General features: G+C 40.3%; 1 protein-coding gene across 1 annotated transcript in view; it reads left to right on the top strand.

Moving 5' to 3' along the window:
• The window catches only part of LOC134797658 (mitogen-activated protein kinase kinase kinase 7-like), a 34,686-nt gene extending 15,803 nt beyond the window's left edge, over positions 1 to 18,883 (top strand). Inside the window, exons 8-10 of the mRNA XM_063770000.1 lie at positions 16,653 to 16,834; positions 18,056 to 18,166; positions 18,653 to 18,883. Coding sequence (XP_063626070.1) covers positions 16,653 to 16,834; positions 18,056 to 18,166; positions 18,653 to 18,745 — 386 coding nt within the window. The 3' untranslated portion in view covers positions 18,746 to 18,883. The remainder of the gene's footprint in view (positions 1 to 16,652; positions 16,835 to 18,055; positions 18,167 to 18,652) is intronic.
• The last annotated feature ends 213 nt before the right edge of the window (positions 18,884 to 19,096 follow it).

The following is a 19,096-nucleotide window of genomic DNA, read 5'->3' as shown; positions in this document are numbered from 1 at the left end:
ATTTCTAATAATAATATTTTTGGATGAGTAATGTAGTTAATTGTCATTAATCTTTTTAATACGGCACGTGTGACTTTTTTAACGATTACGGGAGTATAGCAGCAACATATTGCCGCCACTTTAGAAAGGCGTACAATCGCGTACCGTTAGTGTCACCCATAAAAAATATCCAGTAACTAAGTATGAGTCGCATACTACGTTTTAATATGTGGTGACGAATAAAATAACCTTTTTTTACCTCAAACACTTGGGTAATTATATTGGTGTCGCCAGGAGAGTTGGGGTGAATGATTACACAAATACACACACACTTAAATCCATACTATATCCATACTAATATTATAAAGGCGAAAGTGTGTCTGTCTGTCTGTTACCTCTTCACGCTTAAGCCGCTGAACCGATTTAGTTGAAATTTGGTATAGAGATAGTTTGAGTCCCGGGGAAGGACATAGGATAGTTTTTTTTGTCGGAAATCATCCCTGAAGAGAGTGCAGAGGGGGGTGGAATTGAAGAGTTAATAAATTGCCTAATAATTGAAGTAAGCAATGCGCGAATTGAATGATTGCTATTAGCATTATCCAGGCGCTATACCTACTTTAGCTGCTGTCACTAATTCCACGCAGACGAAGTCTCGGGCAAAAGCTAGTATTTTATATACCGTACTTATTTGCAAAAAGGCAATAAATATTTAAAATACTCTTAGTCCATTCGTGTTCTTTTCGCACACATCGCATTGCGTGTTCGGGTTCTTGAACATGCTATCGGTACGAAAAACGATCACTAATATTTCAAAATCTCGCTTTCATTACATGACATGTTATTGTGTATATACGTACTACTCTGCTCTGGTGCCGATTACACATTGTTAACTCAAAATCCTAAACCTTATTGCATATAGGTATATGATAACCACCTATGGTCAATTAACAACGTTGCTTTAATAGTTACCTACTTACTTTCGAGGGATAAGCGATCAAACCCGATAAATCATGATATTTTCTTAAGTAAGAATACCACGCACGTCACATACCTACCTATCTAATTTCCAAATACCTAGCTCGAGTTATCGTGCTTAAGATGTATGAGCACAAAACCAAAGGTTACTGTAGTCTAGTTATAGTTACACTTAAAAAGTTTGATTGTTTAAACAAAGAAAAAATGTTAGGAACTTGTTTGAGTTGTTTGGCTGAAATCTAGTTTGTGGCGAAACAACATTGACCACAATTTGTTTTCAAACATCTGAGGGTCACGATCTTCGTATTTGGCGTTGTTGCTTCACTTTGAAGTGCGTAATCGCTGCTAATATTATAAATGCGAAAGTAACTCTGTGTCTGTTACCTCTTCATGCTTAAACCGCTAAACATATGTATTAAGATTAGTTATGTTTGGAGATAGTTTGAGGCCCGATAAAGGACATAGGATAGTTTTTTAGGGTTCCGTACCCAAAGGGTAAAACGGGACCCTATTACTAAGACTCCGCTGTCCGTCCGTCCGTCTGTCACCAGGCTGTATCTCACGAACCGTGATAGCTAGACAGTTGAAATTTTCACAGATGATGTATTTCTGTTGCCGCTACAACAACAAATACTAAAAACAGAATAAAATAAAGATTTAAGTGGGGCTCCCATACAACAAACGTGATTTTTGACCGAAGTTAAGCAACGTCGGGCGGGGTCAGTACTTGGAGGGGTGACCGTTTTTATAGATAATGGTACGGAACCCTTCGTGTGCGAGTCCGACTCGCACTTGCCCGGTTTTATCAATCATCATTAACATCACCATCCCACGCAGATTAAGTCGCGGGCAAAAGGTAGTGTACCTATATTTTTTGTTTATTTTGCACACTCGCTCAGTAAATGTGGAATTACACGCAGGTTTAGCGGGAGTTATAGAAAAGGCGTTCTCCCTAGGGAGTTATGAAGTTTCTAGTGCCATAATTAACATTTTTTTTGTCTTTATACTTAATTTTTGTATCGCAAGTGTGATGAAAACCATTGTGTGTAACTCGGGGCGTAATAATATTGCAAACTCGAGTCTATAAATCGCTCCGGCAAGCCGTCGCGATTTAACTTACTCTCGTTTGCAATATTCAACTTACGCCCCGTGTTGCACAATGTACTATAAACCGGCTAGTCTGTAAGAATTGAATAGACATTTCTTTCAGGCGACCATGAAATGCTACGAAAAGTTAAATTCGAATGATCTATTTCCCTGCTTCGCCTCGCTTTAACTCTGGAAAATCATTGAAGAGAAATTTAGTGAAATTTTGTCGCATGCGTAATTCGTCCTCGCAACATCCCGCATAGTTTCCCGGCTGCCTCTGACTCATCCAGACATCGATGTGGTTAAAGTAAATAAAAGTCGTAATATTTTCATGTGCGCCGTCGACGCACGAGCATCGGCCGTTATGCGCTGATCAAATAAACAAATGTGTTGATTTTTATACAGTAGCGGCCTTTGATCGGCCCAGCGAGCTATTCAGTATCCATCGAATCCCGTTACCGATTATCGTTTGAAACTTTTTTAGATTAGAAATAGGTATCTCCCAACTACAGACGAATCAGTCAACTTAGACAAAATGAAGTCAATAGTCTTACTTAGGTAGCGTACTAAGTAGCGTCTTTTGGATACTTCTTCTGGCATATTATGCGCTCTGACCAGCGCTCGAGCTAGAAAGGGGCCTAGCAAAAGACGTCTGTGGAGGGCTCCATGCATGCCGCATCGCTCTCGTCGGTTTACTAACGAATGGGCCAAAAACGTTTCCCAAAGTATCACATCCCAAACTATGTTTCCCAAATTGTCATTTCCCAAAAAAATGTTTGGCAAAACAACTTATCGCAATTTTTCAGTTAGCAATAGTCTATTTTGGCAAGTTATTGTTTAGCAAATAATTACTTGGACAAGTTTCATTTTACCAAGTATTATTTAGTCAAATGTATCATTAAGCATAACATATTGCATGGCATAATTGGCATACAATTTACATACCAATGGATATTTATTTTTGCTTTTATTTGAAATACTTAATCCCGACCTTGGTTTTTTTATCATTTTGGCTATGTTTTACGCATACGGATGTAATTAGTTGAACCATAAACAATATAAACAGTATAATTTTTAAGAAAAAAAACCGATTTCTATGGGGGCCGGTGAAAGATTATTGTAGAAATGGTGCACTACCCACTTTTCAAGTAGCATTTCGTTTCTGTGAGGGTCGTAGTTCTAGCCTAACCTAACCCACTTCTCTGATAGCAGTTCGGTTCTGTGAGGATCGCAGTTCTAACCTAATCAAACCCACTTTTCTAGTAGCAATTCGTTTCTGTAAGGCTCGCAGTTCTAACCTAACCTAACCCACTTTTGTTCGGTTCTGTGAGGATCGCAGTTCAAACCTAACCTAACCCACTTAACGGCTTTTTTGGAATATAATATTAGCCAATAAAAACGTTTGCTAAATATTTTTTTGTCCTAACAACATTTGACAAAGTAAAATCATGCCAAGTGATAATTTGACCAAATAAATTATATGCGAAGTGTAACTTTGCTAAAGGTTCCTTTGGGAAATGAAACTATTGCGATAAGTTTATTGGGAAGTGAAATTTGGCGAATGGTATTTGGCCCAAACGAAAGTACACCGCTCTCGTCACATGTAGAAATAGGGACATTATATTTGGTCACTATTAAGTCACGATTTTGGAATCACAATGGAACGATAAAGAAAATGTAGACATAAGACGGTCCGTAAAAATAAATTCCAACTCATAGTGGTATTATTTTTTATTTTTAAAACCGTTATTGATACGATATGGCAAAGAGTAATATCATACTAATTTCAAATACTTAAAGAAAAACAGATTGGTTTCTCAAATCAGAATGTCACTTCTGGACAGATACAAGGTACAGAAATGCAGGTTGACTTATCGAAAAATTCATTGAAAGCACCGAGAAAACAAGTGTTTTTATAATTTTTATTGAGCTAGCTCATTATTCTGGTGTCACAGTAGGTACGATGCGCGGCAAGTATGAATCAGCCAGATACAATTAATCTAATTTAAGGTTATTGGGGAGGTTTCGAACGGCCGGGCGACGTCGCACAGTCTCGCGTCTCAGTGCACGCTTGCACTCGGGTGCAGCCACGCGGCTCGTGACAATAAACAGTGTAGTAGGGACATCCCGATGTTATTATAATCCAGTGCGATGCCTAAAACAGACTGTTCTGTTCAGGTTTCTATAACAGTGCAACAGGATAAATTGGAATTGTTTGTTGACGTTTTCATGAGTGAGTAATTTTTGGTGGTTTGTTTTTCAATTTTTTTAAGATACGGTCAAGTATGACTAAACTTATGGTCCTACGTCTAGTATGCACGTGTTTTAAGCTTCGGAAATAGTCACATCCGCAAAAATGAATGCAAAGCATTTCCTAAAGTACAAAAAAGTTTTAATAGAAAAACGTGTTCACGTAATCCTTGAAGTGGATCTCTATTGTTTCCCAAATAGTTTTAAGTCATAATGTATTGTTTGTCCGAATTTTCGTTAGTCATAATTGGTTTTTCTCAGAAACGCGTAACTTTTCAGGATTGCCATAAAACAAACCTAACCTAGCTACAGAATAACCTTACGAAAACCCTGAAAAGTTAACGGTTTCAGTTTTATGACTAACGATAATATGACAAACAATACATTATGACTTAAAACTTTATGGGAAACAAAGGGACCCTCCTTGAAGTACTTCTCCAAGGTGTCACACAGTACACAGACTCCCTGCTTCCACTTTATACCTTCATTTGAACTGAACTAAACTGAGCTATGGTATGGAAAATGTTCATAGATATATAGTACAGTCACCTGCTACAATATCTTACACAACGAAGGCCACAAAAATATCTGACACGATCTTATTCGTAGAGCCATAAGAGCGTGTTACATATTTTTGCGGCCTTCGAAGAGTGACATATTATTGAAGGTGACTGCAGTACAGATCTGGTACTTGACTATGGAAATAATGTAAGATTATTTGCGTTACTCACTGATCTTATCCAGCAAGACAGAATGAAAAAAATTTATACCATAAAAAAATTGTAGGTAGCTATAGGTCAAACAAGTTTGTCAGTAGAAAAAGGCGCGAAATTAAAATTTTCTATGGGACAATAACCCTTCGTGCCTACATTTCTTAAATTTACCGCTCTTTTCTACTGACGGAAATGGCTTGACAGAGTATATGTACGTTATTTCAATTTCCATACTTAATTACCAACGAGCGAAGTCCGTAAGCAAAAACTGTAATGTTAAGTAATCACCCCCAACCCAGCAAAGATTTTGAGTAGTTTTTTGCTGAATCTCCTGAACTTACTTTTATATAGAATGAATTCACTGTTTTCCATCATTTATTAGGTCCACATCCAAACACTGTAGGTATGGCGATGTAATACATATTCGATAGGCTTTTCCGTATACGGAACAATGTTGTTCCGGACAACTTCGCAATTGATTAGATCTATTCAATATCTTCTTCTTCCTGCCCTTATCCCACGTTACGTGGGGTCGGCACAACATGTTTTTCTCTTCCATTCTCTTTCTTCTCATCTTTCGTCACCACAGCACTCACTCCTTTCTTTCTCATATCCTCTTTCACACAATCCATCCATCGTCTACCATCAGCTCTTCGTCCATCAACATTCATCCCTAACATTGGATTCCGTCTATTTAATGAAATGTTAGACCGTATATTTACTCGTGGCTTATTGTTTAACTGGGAACTTAACCCAGCATGTATAGGTCAGTGAATATCATCTAGGCAAGATGATACGCGGGTGATTTGCTAAGGGGAAATTGTCTAACTGGCAAAGTTAATATGTATAACAATTCAGCGTAGAGAGATTTACCGTGTTCTTATTCTTATCAATTGCTATACTGGCCTGGTTGGCCTGGCAGTTATCAGTTATCAGGCTACATGCGATTGACAATAGGTAATGCTTATGCGATTCATCTTGTATTTTCCACTATGCATTCAGAATGTGCAAATCCCTGTTGTAATGCTATTTTTGTAAGAAGGTTTGTAGAATAAAATAATCTTTATAATTTTATTTAGATAAGAAGTGGTGTCTAAGCAAGACCCTTTCTGAATGTTCCGAATTTGAATTTGGGACAATAGCATACCGGGATTGGCATCCTAGCAATTTTGTGAAGAAATAATCTAGGTACAATGTTTAATTTACCTCCTTGATCATAAAACTTAAGAAATTTCTGTAATGATTTGAAACATTATAATAATACAAAGCCAAAATGACACATAGGGACAACCGATTATCAAAGGCTTATTAAATTTGATAAATATAGTCTGTCAAACAACTTGTCAGTAGAAAAAGGCGCGAAATTCAAATTTTCTATAGGACGCCGCTAACCCTTCGTGCCTACTAATAATAATATATAATAATTCAGCCTATATACGTCCCACTGCTGAGCACAGGCCTCCTCTCACTCACAAGAGGGCTTAGGCTATAGTCCTCACGCTGGCCCAATGCGGATTGGGGACTTCACATACACCTTTGAATTTCTTCGCGGATGTATGCAGGTTTCTTCACGATGTTTTCCTTCACCCAAAAGCAAGTGGTAAATATCAAATGATATTTCGTACATAAGTTCCGAAAAACTCATTGGTACGAGCCAGGATTTGAACCCGCGACCTCCGGATTGAATGTCGGCAGTCATATCCACTCGGCCACCACCGCTTCGCTTTCGCGCCTACATTTTAAAAAAAATGTCGCTTTTTTCTACTGACGGGAATAGCTCGACAGACTATATTACATATCTTTATTTTTCTATTAAACCATAAGCTTCTATGACGCCCTTAATTTTTTTTCATTCAGCGTATTCCTTCCTTCCCTTTTTCTTTCGCCTCCCAATATCTTTCAGCAAGTTATAACTCCACTTGCACTTGTCAGTTGCACCTATGTATATGGTTCGTACATTTGTAGTGCTGAAAACCTGATATAGTACGGGCGTTCTTGTTGATGCGTTATATCTAAACTACGTTTATATTTTTTTGTTACCTTTTTGGTATCCCAATCGTCAATCTTGCTAACTGTGATAAATAATACTAACGCCCAACTCTCCACCGTAAAGTAATCATCACTAACGATCGCCGACAGCGAAATAATCGGCTGTCAAAAGGCAATGCCAAAAGCTCTCGCGCCCTGCGCTGCCCGCCTCCCGGTCCGATGAATCACTAATTATTTTATGATGCGCGATGCGTACACCGCAGATGTAAACAATTAAATATACGAGCTAGTTTAATCCCGGCCACCTCTGCGTATGGCCACGTCGACCCCGTCGTTCTCTTGGCTGTTATTCCGCGCGCAGCCGACTCAGGTACCCAGTACTAGCCGGATAGAGATCCGTAACAATTATGAATAATAGGAGATCATGTTTATGCTGGATTGCCAGAGTCAAACACCCATCTGTGCTTTATGACCAATACGAATACAAGTTCTGCTTTAGCGGCAACGCTCGGACGCTGTCCAATATTACGACCGCTCTAAATTTATTCCCATTGTTAACTCTTTTATTGTAGCGACATCTCAAAGTGACGCTAATAAAACAACCCCCTTTGAAGATTCAAAAATAACTCGGTTTACGTAACGAGTACCGAGCTTGTACTATTTCAAGGGGACCCTTAAAACTGTTTGTTGAAATGTAACAGCGGGTGAGCACGTGCGGTCGAGTTTATTCGTAGTGAGCGTAGGCTGCAATGATAGTGGGGAGTATTTCTGTTAAGCAATTATAGAAAATTACCGCAACTTTTTATTCGGCTACGTCCTCCAGCTACGCCTTGGTTTTATTAATGTAACACGAAATTAAATGGGATCTCATGATAAGTCGATTCTTTTGTTGTCACAATAAACATTGGTCGTAAATAATTAGTGTAGAGACATTTTGCAGACGGCGCCTCCTGTGAATCAGCTTGGTCTGGAACGCTTGCCTTGCCTTTATAGCTGCTGCGGTCGACTCCGCCGGGCCGTTGGCATCAGCCGCTATGACTAACCGCCCGCTCTAGATACAATCAAAATATGTGACAAGTTTATTTCTATTCGGAACAACACATTCTGCCCCGCTCGATATATCCCGCCTCAAAGTTGAACATCTGCTGATTTTTTCGACGACATAAGTAGGTCGGGGCTCGCTCCTGCGTCACGTCCCGGCGCCGCTGCCGCTACGTTTACGCTAACTCGCGTTATGTTCAGTGTTACCTCCGCGTAATCGCTTACACCGGTCCTTGTCAGTCAAACGAATACTTTACATAAGTACGCCTTGACGACTGCCAGCTTTGCGCGAGAGCGCGTCGCTTTTCTACTCGTATTTATTCACACATTTTGAAGAGAGCTGGTACTTAAAACTCTCTTGAATGTCATGCTTTAAGCCATTCGTTCAGTCAAGTGTTTCTACTTATCTCATTTTTCGCTTTCACACTTTTCTCTTCCATTCTATGTAAATAATAATAATATAAAGTCTCCTAAAATAAGGGTTTTAAAAAAACTAAACTATAATCGGTAGTATTTTTCACTATGTACTATCAATTATCATAATACCTAGTCTTCGACGAGCTTTATCATATACCTAAACATCCATATACAATACATACAGACTACAATCCTCCTTTCATTTCCTGGAGAGATGGCCACTTACTTTAATTTGCAACATTGCAAAAATTACTCATAATTATTTAAAGACACATCTTGTAAAATGAAACCCTTTAAATAATATTGCCACCTAACAAAACTACTTATAAACTAACAATTTACATAATTTTTGATTATTTTTCGCACGCACGGATACAGCAAAACAGTACCTAATGTAGTGACACTCTAATGAGGGGTCCTAATCAAGATTACATTCGTTAATAGAAAATAATGTATGACAAATGGAAATAGTTACGTGACTTCTTAGCATTGTCATCCCGATACATTTTTTCTTTTCGTTTGGCACTTGTCATTTTGACTATGCCCCCCGGTCCAATGAAGTTCCATTGGCCATCTTCCTCAGGATTACTCTATTAGAATATGTTTAGGCCGACATGAGGGGCTGGCTCGGCGCAGCTCTAAATACGCGCCTGACTCACCGCGCTATTTCACAACGCTACCTTTGCCAATAACTTTGTATTACTTCCTATCTGCGAGAGGGCATTTATCGGCATCGCTTTTTGGGAATGCGTCTTAAATTTACTGATAATGTAACACAAGTTTTGTGCACTGGAAATTCGCAGTGGATGATAGTCAAATTTGATAAAGTATAAATTTTTTATACGACTAGGCTGGACCATGCTGTTATTGTTGTTGAAATTGGCCAACTTTTGCTGCACCAATACAATGATCCTTCCACAGAATTTGTTCTGACGGCATCCGGTAATGAACTAAACTATGGTGCAATAAATGATTGATTGATTGAAATTTAGGATTTATAGACTTATTTAAATTTCGTGTAAACTTGACAAAATTTCGAATTTCCCGAAATGATTTATTTTAAAATAATTATATTGTTTCGGTAAGAACCCCTAGTAAAAATACACTGTTTTTCAATCCAAGCAGGCAGGTACGTGCTAAGAAATTTTTCGATGAAAATTATTTTTATGGTGAATCCATAAAAAAAAAGCACGAAGCGGTATTAAATTATTTTTAATGAGTATATTGAGTAGAAGTGGAGATGTAGGCGGTAGGCGGTAAGATCTGTTCTTAGTATTAACAAGAATTTGTTCCGCGAACCGCAGTTCACTTGAACTACCTTAATAAAATGTTATCCTTGGAAGCAATATAAAATTATATACCCATAGTTTAGTTTCTTCTTGTTTCACATCATTGTCATGTATAATAATGTAAATACTTAACTTATGAACTAAAGCCACAACGCAGCTTTCGTTCAAAGTGCACTCCAGAGTATCTGCATCATGCCTACTTCGTCTAATACCACATTATTAATAAAACTACAGGTATTGTTAAAATATAATATATTTACAGCCAGCGCCATCTATTTGAACCGTTATTTGAAGCACGAATTGTTATTGGCCTTTACACTTTTCAACAATATATATTTTTTACCAACGCCGCAGGGCGGGACTAGTTGTCAAACTTGAAGGTAACTGAAACTGAAACATCCCAAGTGATGTACGACGGGCCGTTAGCCAGAGTATTCAATGATGTATTATGTTATGGCTGAAGAATCGTGTATTATGTCATCGTCGGCAATAAAGTGCCCTACTAACGACGCCACGGGCTATAATTCGTATCTAATCCACTTCCGACTCGCGCCCACTCACTGTAGTCATAGAGAAAAAAAATACATAGAGTGCTCACTCCATACATCAGTTTTGGCACCAAAATGACTATAATTTTTATATTCGACATCTAGCATCGAGTAGCGGAATTATCAGTACGGCTACTTCGTCTTTTTGGTACCAAAACTGATGTATGGAGTGAGCTCTCTATTCTTACTATATTTCTATCTTCGATTCGTGTAAGAAACTGTTACGCAAAAGGTAACAGCAGCAATAGCGTACCGAGAACCTCGAGTTTTTGGAACTAGGACTTGTTCCCATCAGTCAAGCGAGCATTGATAGCAAGGCATCGCCTAGGTGAACCAGTACGGATATGATGGTCGTTCTTGTCTACGTGACAGCGTGATAAAACGGTGTCCGTCACTTTGAATCCCGCGGTGTTAAAAAGTGACGGTTATTTTATCACGTGGATAAAACCATCCATAATACTACGGCTGTACTTTGTTTGATTTCCGATTAAGTATTTATAGCAGTTACTGTTGCCGGGCCATATTACTATCTACTTATAATATTCCATGTTGATCAAAGGAGTAATGTGGGCAGTAAGGAGAAATATCATGTCTTCGTTTGCTATCGGTGCTGAAAAGTAAAAAAAATTGTCCTTTTGTATTGATTATCAAGGTATGTAATGACCTTAATGGCATCTATTACGTGTGTGTTGAATCGTGCGTGTGTGTAAATGTGTAAGATATTTAGGAAATCATAAAAGAGGCAGAATACAAAACGTCAATTAGTATTTGGAACACATACAAGAGCAATGATGCGAAAAAAATCTTAAGAAGAACAACTTTTTTTTGTGAATAATTTTTAAACAAAATTATTAGTTTTGTAAAAACAGATTAGTTAGCCCGCTCCAGTTGTCCCCTCGCCAGCGCTCGGCGATGGGAATATTTACACGGCCTGAACTGTAATAAAACGCCAATTCAAATGGTCTTAATCTTCCAGTCTGCCGGCTGTCTCCAGCCTTCGTTCCTCGTCTTCTGCTTTGTATCCGCGCACAAACAATTCTTTGATCTGATCTGGAAACAATCACGTAAAATAGCACATTAATGGTGACTGGCCCAGTTCTAGTTTCGCCGTAAATTTGGCACGATATTGTAAACTGCCCTCTTTACTAAGCGTTGATACACCCAAATAATGTTCTTCTGAATACCTATAGATACTATCCCACCTTTGGCGAATGAACATTTTTGAGCTAGATTCACGGTGACTTTTGTGTCGCGATTGAGATTGAGACGCGATTCGGCGTTAACAATGCGGTGTTTATCGCACCTGCCTTTCCTTTACTGCCTGGAACTGACGCTATAGTCAATTTAATTCAATAGTAATTTACCAAATAGTGCATATTCGAATGTACATAAAAAGTAATGTACAATGGATCTTACACTCGACGACTCATTGAGGTTACCCGCCTTGTACAGATTTACTCATGTATTATTATCCTTATTTACTTTTAAAACTGGACGCAAGGACGCCTAATTTCGCGTCGGAGATATTTCCGTGGCGAATAAAAGTGTCTCCGGTGAATCAGACTTTCGAAGGCTGGATGTGCGACGTAACACGCTGTCACTCGCCAAACGCGATCCAGACAATAAAAGTTTGAAGTTTTGAACATTCTGAAGATGTTTTGGCAATCAACTCTGAAGTAAGTGCAGGCATTTCGATTTGAGTATACTTATTTATAATTTTTACCGACCGCTTTCGTCCGTTGTTTTTGTGCATTATGACTAAGACGAGAAAGTCATGTATATTTACAGTGTATGTAAAGTAAGTATAAAGCTAAATTAATATATTTGTGTGAAAACTGCTTCAAACAAAAACATCGATCAAACGTGCCAACAGCCATATTCAAGAATAAATCAAACCTAGCTTTGTTCTTTTTTACGTTTGCTTTTTGTGCCTACCAGAAATTTTCATTTTGGCTAGACATGATAGGATGAGACGGCGTAGCAACAGTTTATGATTCAACCTAAGCATTTAGACCCCGTGAATGCAACACCTATATTCGTGCAACTTATCAATGTCGGGAAGAGTTAACCGACTTAGCAGACACTTTCCTGATCGCCGCCTGTAACTATAAATCAGGTCGCTTATAGAATATGTTGTCGTTCCGTGGACAGTTTCCACGAGATGTCAGCGCGACTGACGCAATCGAGCCGGTCTGCCGGCCGTCCCGACGCCAAATTGAAAACATATTAACGCCACCGATCAAAGAAAACTTTCCTTAATGCCCAGATTTATTGGATTATCCACTGAGCAGATACGCAGCACATGCCAATCGGCGAGACGGACCAGAGTTTTTCGAACGCGCACTAAATCAAGACGTCTCAATAACCCATAAAATAGTTAATCTTTACGCAATCCCACCACACTACATATATATTTACTGAACAATCGCACAGATTAGATACCTACGTGTGTTTTGTTTGGCCCTGTCTGCAACAACAGCCGTCACTTATCATCTAAGTCCATTAATGTCCGTTGCGAAGTATTTGCACCCACTAAAGATATGATGCTCGGGCACGATGGCTCCGAGAAGAACGCGCGTTTGCCAAGACAGATTCTCATCCATTGTCATGTTTGCTCGTGATCCCTTAGGGCCTGACACCTGAGCTGATCCGTCAAACGCGACGCGCACCGCGCTGCTGACGCTCGTTATATTTCAATTATGTCACTAACATTAATTACAATCTATCTCGACACATCTCGTTCTTAGTTTGATTCTAAATCAAGCATCTTTCTTCACCGTCCCAAGTTTGGCCCGTGCCAGAATAAAATACGCGTAAAATTTCCTGTTCCCGGTTTAAATTTTATGGTTCATCGAAGTTAGGAGTCGTAAAATTCAGCGCGTATTAGTCATATCCAGCGGGTGGTGAGAGGTGGCCATCCGTCAGCGGCCCTGCCGCTCGCACGTCCTGTCTTCGCCTACGACTTGTTAATTACCTTCCGAAATGCCACATTTGAGCTAATTGCTAATTATAAACATATATATATGTATACAAACATATATGTACCGGCTATATAAACTACTTTTTGAGCTATGTGCACATTCTTGGAATTACGCTTTCGCGTTATCGACTGTCATAGCGCGTCGACTTCAAAAACTTGTCTGGTTGCGGAAATTTAAAACAAATAACTTGTCTTCCACTTCCGCTGTTCGGCGTGATTTATGAGTTGAATTATTTAGAGCAGTGTTTAAGACTGCGTTAGTTATACGCTTGTAATGAGCTATTAAAGCGCGAGTTGGCACGCGGCGCCATCATGCATTATTTTCTAAGGGCACGTGCTAGACGTTTGATGACACGTAGGTACTACGCTTTACGTGACTCATATGATGATATTCAGAAACCCTAAAATTCTTTAAATATTTTAACAATGAAATGTTACTTTTGTCGGATAGATAGCCCTCTAATAACATAATAAACAATTGTACTTCTATGTGTATTTCGCTCAAGGAATTCGAATAAATTTAAATGCCAATTTAATTTAGTAGACAGTTTCAGTAGGTCTTGACAACAACTTTGTCTGAAATCAAATACACTTTAGCTCCTGTCACATATTAGTTGTGACAAATTGGCGTCTTATCAACGAGTTCTAGGCAACGGTTGGGCATCCGAAAAATCTATTGGCCATTAACAGATGTTACATTCAAGACGTCTACGTTTATTATTGTCCTTTTGTTATATTTTTAATTTCATACATCTATATCTAAAAATAAAATGAATATGAAGCATTTTCTGGTGACAGAGGTCAGACATCTTCTTTGGCCGCTTAGCCAGCCTTGTAGTGATCTGTACTTACACATAATTTTAAATTATCAAAAGAATCCGAGTACCCGCGGAAGGGCCTCTAAATCTACCACTTTACCCATAGTTGTGTACCTATTCGTCGTGTATGTTCTAAGAGCCTAGTCTAGCCACTTTCTTTTGATAAATTAAATTAGGCATACGTTCGTATGCCTAATTTAATTTATCAAAAGAAAGTGGTACGTATTTGGTAATATATGTTTCGATCGCCAGCTTTCCGACCCAATCTTTTGCGCACTGCACCTTTCGATGAGCTGAGCGTGCAATCGTTCTATGAATAAGGGCCGATGCCGCAATCACCGAGCCCTGATTAGACCCTGTGAGCGCGCCGACGTCATCGTAAACATGTTGACATTACTAACACACAACCCTTAATCGGCCTCGACATTTGTAATTATTTGCGTCGTATCATAACCGTAATAAATTGTATCAAAGAATGTTGGCTTGGTGTAGCATTGCTTGACGCGTCGATGCCGTCTAACTAAACTCTCTTCTTGTACATTCGTTTTCGCCGTGTGTTTGTAGAATTTCACACCTTCAAGGGCAAATTGCGAATTGTTTTCCGAGCGACGATGCATTGCATAATTGCATGCATTGGCATTTCTGTCGTAGGAAATGCAAGTCCCCGCATATGTTTACGATCCGCTCTACGGTTCCGGGTGATCCCGCGTAGGCAAGCGGAGCACGGGGCTCGGCCGGCGGTGCCGGGTGCAAGCTGCGGCGTGGGCGCGGGTCGACGACCGGCTGCAGAGCGCGCCCTGCCAGCGAAAACGGCAGAAAACCTCACGAAGGGCGGGCAGCACACGGCGTCCGCATTTAGCTCGCCTGACGTCGCTGAGTCACCGCACCGCGAATAGCGGCGGTTTGTTTGTTGCACCGCCCGCCCCGGCTCTCCCGCAGTATTCGTGCCTCGGGCGTGCAGTGCTCGGCGCACTGTCTCCGCGAGCACACGCGCCATGACCCCGCTGCCCGCGCCCCCCGCGCGCCTGCGCCGCCGCGAGCGCCACGAGCGCCTCGACGCGTGTGACGCCTCCGCCGGCATCGTCACCACCATCAGGGACACGGTCAGCTGTAGTTGGATATTTTACAGTGAGTGTCGATCGCCGCCGCGGCCGCCCGCCCCACGCTACGCGGAAACTGCTCTGCGCGCGTCGCGTCCTTCTAATTCTACCCTCGGTTACCACTTGCGGCCTCTTTGTAAACCGTCAACAATATGAATCTTGGAAAAAGTCATTAAATAATCAGAAGACTTTTCAAGATCGACGTTAAAGTTTTCGCAGTGATTTACGCTTACAATTTTATTGTCGTACATTAAAAGTTGTGTTTGTTGTTTTAAAAATTAATTAACCAACAATCTGAAAAAAAGCAAATGTGTGGTCGCCTTGTTTAGTTCGCTGCTGCCATCTATTTGTGGAGAAAAGAATCATACGCCGAAAGCAGAAATCTAGGTGAAGCGTCTGACATCAGCAACTCGAAGTAAATTTAACTCTTGACGTATTTAACCCTGTGGAAGTGCGACTGATTCCTTTAAACACACGGATTGTTCTCGTATTGCCTGCTTATAGCCGCCAATTGTTATAATTACGTCTCTCTGAATCATCGCAGCACGTGAGGCTAACGGCGAATATTAATACATTTGCGCACTGTTTATATCTATGTACTCGTAAGCATATCACAAACACATAAAATAAGTATGTCCTATATTGGTTTTGGAGAGTGATTTTTGGGGTTGTAGTGGAGCGTGAGGTTTGAAATTCTTGTAAATTTTAGCATAAACTGGTAAATCTTTTGAAAAAGTAATAACTATACAGTCCGAGATACCTACCCCTGTCAACCTTAGACAGATAAAACTACTTTAAAAATGATACTCTTATTGAACTAAATGAAAATAAATATCTCATACCTCAACTCACAGGGTTAATAACGAATTATTATTTATGATTCACTGATGAAAGGCATACATTATCTGTAGTTTTAGCCCTTATGCAATCTTTTACATATTGTTATTTTTATTTAATAAAAAAATAATATTTTGGGACAATCTTACACGAATCGACCCAGCCTGTGTACTACATATTTGTGATACACACACAAATAAATGCCCTTTACCAGGATTCGAACCCGTGACCTCCTGCTTCGTAGGCAGGGTTACTACCAATTAAAGTTCGTTTTTTTAGCATTAGAAAGAGACTACGCGATCTTGACGTGTTTTTTAATAGAAAAACGCTTTTTTAAAATCAGTATCTATTACCTTATGAAAGCAAAAGAATGTAAATTATCGTATATGATTCATAATTGTTACGTATTTGCCGTGACTTATTTATCAAAAGTGTTTTTCAATAAATATACACGTCAAGATTGTTTATTTTTTTTCTAATGCTAAAAATACCGAACTATAGGATAGGAGGCCGTTAAGAAAGCGTTTTCATTCCCATAGGCCATCGAAAATTGCTTAATATGTATTTCTAACTGCATTGTCATGCCATCCGTCCACGTTTGTAAGTGGTCCCTTTATATTGTTGCAGGCAACAGTAGCGGCTCGCCCTCGGGCCCCGGCGGCGCCGCGCCGCCCGAACCAGACCCGGCGCTCGACTCCATGCACATGATGCTGGACCCGCACCTCCGGCCCATATCCCCGGACCTCAACAATGAGGAGTCCAAGCGCATCTTCGACGAGCACAAGCAGCTCGCCCAGGAGTACCTCAAGGTAACACTTTTGAACCAATGCTATATACCGTCTCTACAAATGTAGCAGTCTCGAACCTGACCCGGCGCTCGACTCCATGCACATGATGCTGGACCCGCACCTGCGGCCCATATCCCCGGACCTCAACAATGAGGAGTCCAAGCGCATCTTCGACGAGCATAAGCAGCTCGCGCAGGAGTACCTCAAGGTAACACTTGAACCAATGCTATATACCGTCTCTACAAATGTAGCAGTCTCGAACCTGACCCGGCGCTCGACTCCATGCACATGATGCTGAACCCGCACCTGCGGCCCATATCCCCGGACCTCAACAATGAGGAGTCCAAGCGCATCTTCGACGAGCACAAGCAGCTGGCGCAGGAGTAACTCAAGGTAATGCTTTTGAACCAATGCTACATGGTCGCCGTCTCTACAAATGTAGCAGTCTCGAACCTGACCCGGCGCTCGATTCCATGCACATGATGCTGGACCCGTACCTGCGGCCCATATCCCCAGACCTCAACAATGAGGAGTCCAAGCGCATCTTCGACGAGCACAAGCAGCTCGCGCAGGAGTACCTCAAGGTAACACTTTTGAACCAATGCTATATACCGTCTCTACAAATGTACCAGTCTCGACCTGTAGCGGCCTGACATGGCGCTTGACTCCTTTCTACATGATCCTGAACTCCCAACTTCAGTATATGTCGCCATTTCTCAAAGGAACCTTGAAAGACAAAGCAACAAGCAAAAGGTATTACTATTATACCTAGCGCCATTAATCAGTCAAACCTGAGCCAAGTCACCACTGTGACTGTGACTGATCCCAAATTCACAATGTTCCTTTAAAAAATTGTCATCTTTTTCCTTTCTATGTACCATTAAGTTAGTAAAATCCGATGAAATTGCAAACATAACAAGGTAGGTATTCGATCCCTACTCCCGACAGTATGTGCGACATAAACTAGTAGAAATTCAATAAAATGGAACTAAAAATTTCCATACTAAGTTGTTGCCATGTTTAAGCATTTTAAGTCAAAAGTATGATAGTTAGGTAGGTGGCGCCCTCAATAATTTTCTAAATTTTCTTGTCGGACTATACCTGCGGTTTGCATTTTAGTTGCCCGTTTTTAGCGTGTGGTGCGACTGGCATTTAGGCGGTATTCTATTTTACAAAAAAATTATAATTAATAGACAATAATGATTTCATATAAAATTCACATGACCAATATTGATATTTCAGATACAAACGGAGTTGGCGTACCTCAGCCAGCACAAGACTGAGCTCGAGGAGCAGATGGACCACGGCGAGCTTCAGCAGAAGAGGGAAGTCATACAGTTACAAAATGAAAAGGTAACATTTAAAACATTACTTGTGGAATACCTTCTAAACTAAGATTTTTCTTTTTGTATGGCTCTCTATTCCTTACAGAATATTTCCATTGTAAGTTCATTAAAAGTTGCAGATACTCAATCCTTAGGTGAAAAAGATAACGTTATTTGTAATTCGCTGTTTTCTTCTTCTTCGTCTGTAACTACGATAGACAAGCAAATCTTATATATACCTTGCAAAAAAGCGTGCACATTATTGGCCAAAACGAATAGTGTCTTATTAATAGCAGACGATTTATGCAATTACAGCATCACGTAAATCCAACGTAGTATCATCATCATCATCGACATCATTGGCCTTCGAGTCTATTAAAAACAAACTAAACAATCTCTTATAGATCACAATTTACTGATACGCCTGACACAGTGGACTGGTATCAGCTACTATCACGCTAACGCAAAAAGCCTTATTAGTAAGTAGCTAAAACTTTTCCCTCTTTAATTTCAGGAATCCTTGATCAAGTTGTTCTGCAGCCTCAACAAGCAGTTGGCGCGAGTGGACAACGACAGCTGGCTGCTGCCGGACGACACGCACGAGTGACGCCGCCGGCGCCGCGCCCAGGGACCAGCCAGCACGCCCGTGCACAAGGACTTTACTTAGCCAGGGACCTTACTACCAACACAGGTTACCGGTAGAGACTACCAAAAGTTGATTTAGCCCTTAAATCGACAGAAAACACGGAAGATCGTGACTTCAAACCTCTTCAATAGTAGCAATGATTCTGGTTAAGAAAGAATACCGGCACGCCCGTGCACAAGGACTTTACTTAGCCAGGGACCTTACTACCAACACAGGTTACCGGTAGAGACTACCAAAAGTTGATTTAGCCCTTAAATCGACAGAAAACACGGAAGATCGTGACTTCAAACCTCTTCAATAGTAGCAATGATT

The sequence above is a fragment of the Cydia splendana genome, chromosome 15 (genome assembly GCF_910591565.1).
Source record: "Cydia splendana chromosome 15, ilCydSple1.2, whole genome shotgun sequence".
Classification (NCBI taxonomy): Eukaryota; Metazoa; Arthropoda; class Insecta; order Lepidoptera; family Tortricidae; genus Cydia; species Cydia splendana.
This window is presented reverse-complemented; position numbering and strand designations above follow the sequence as displayed.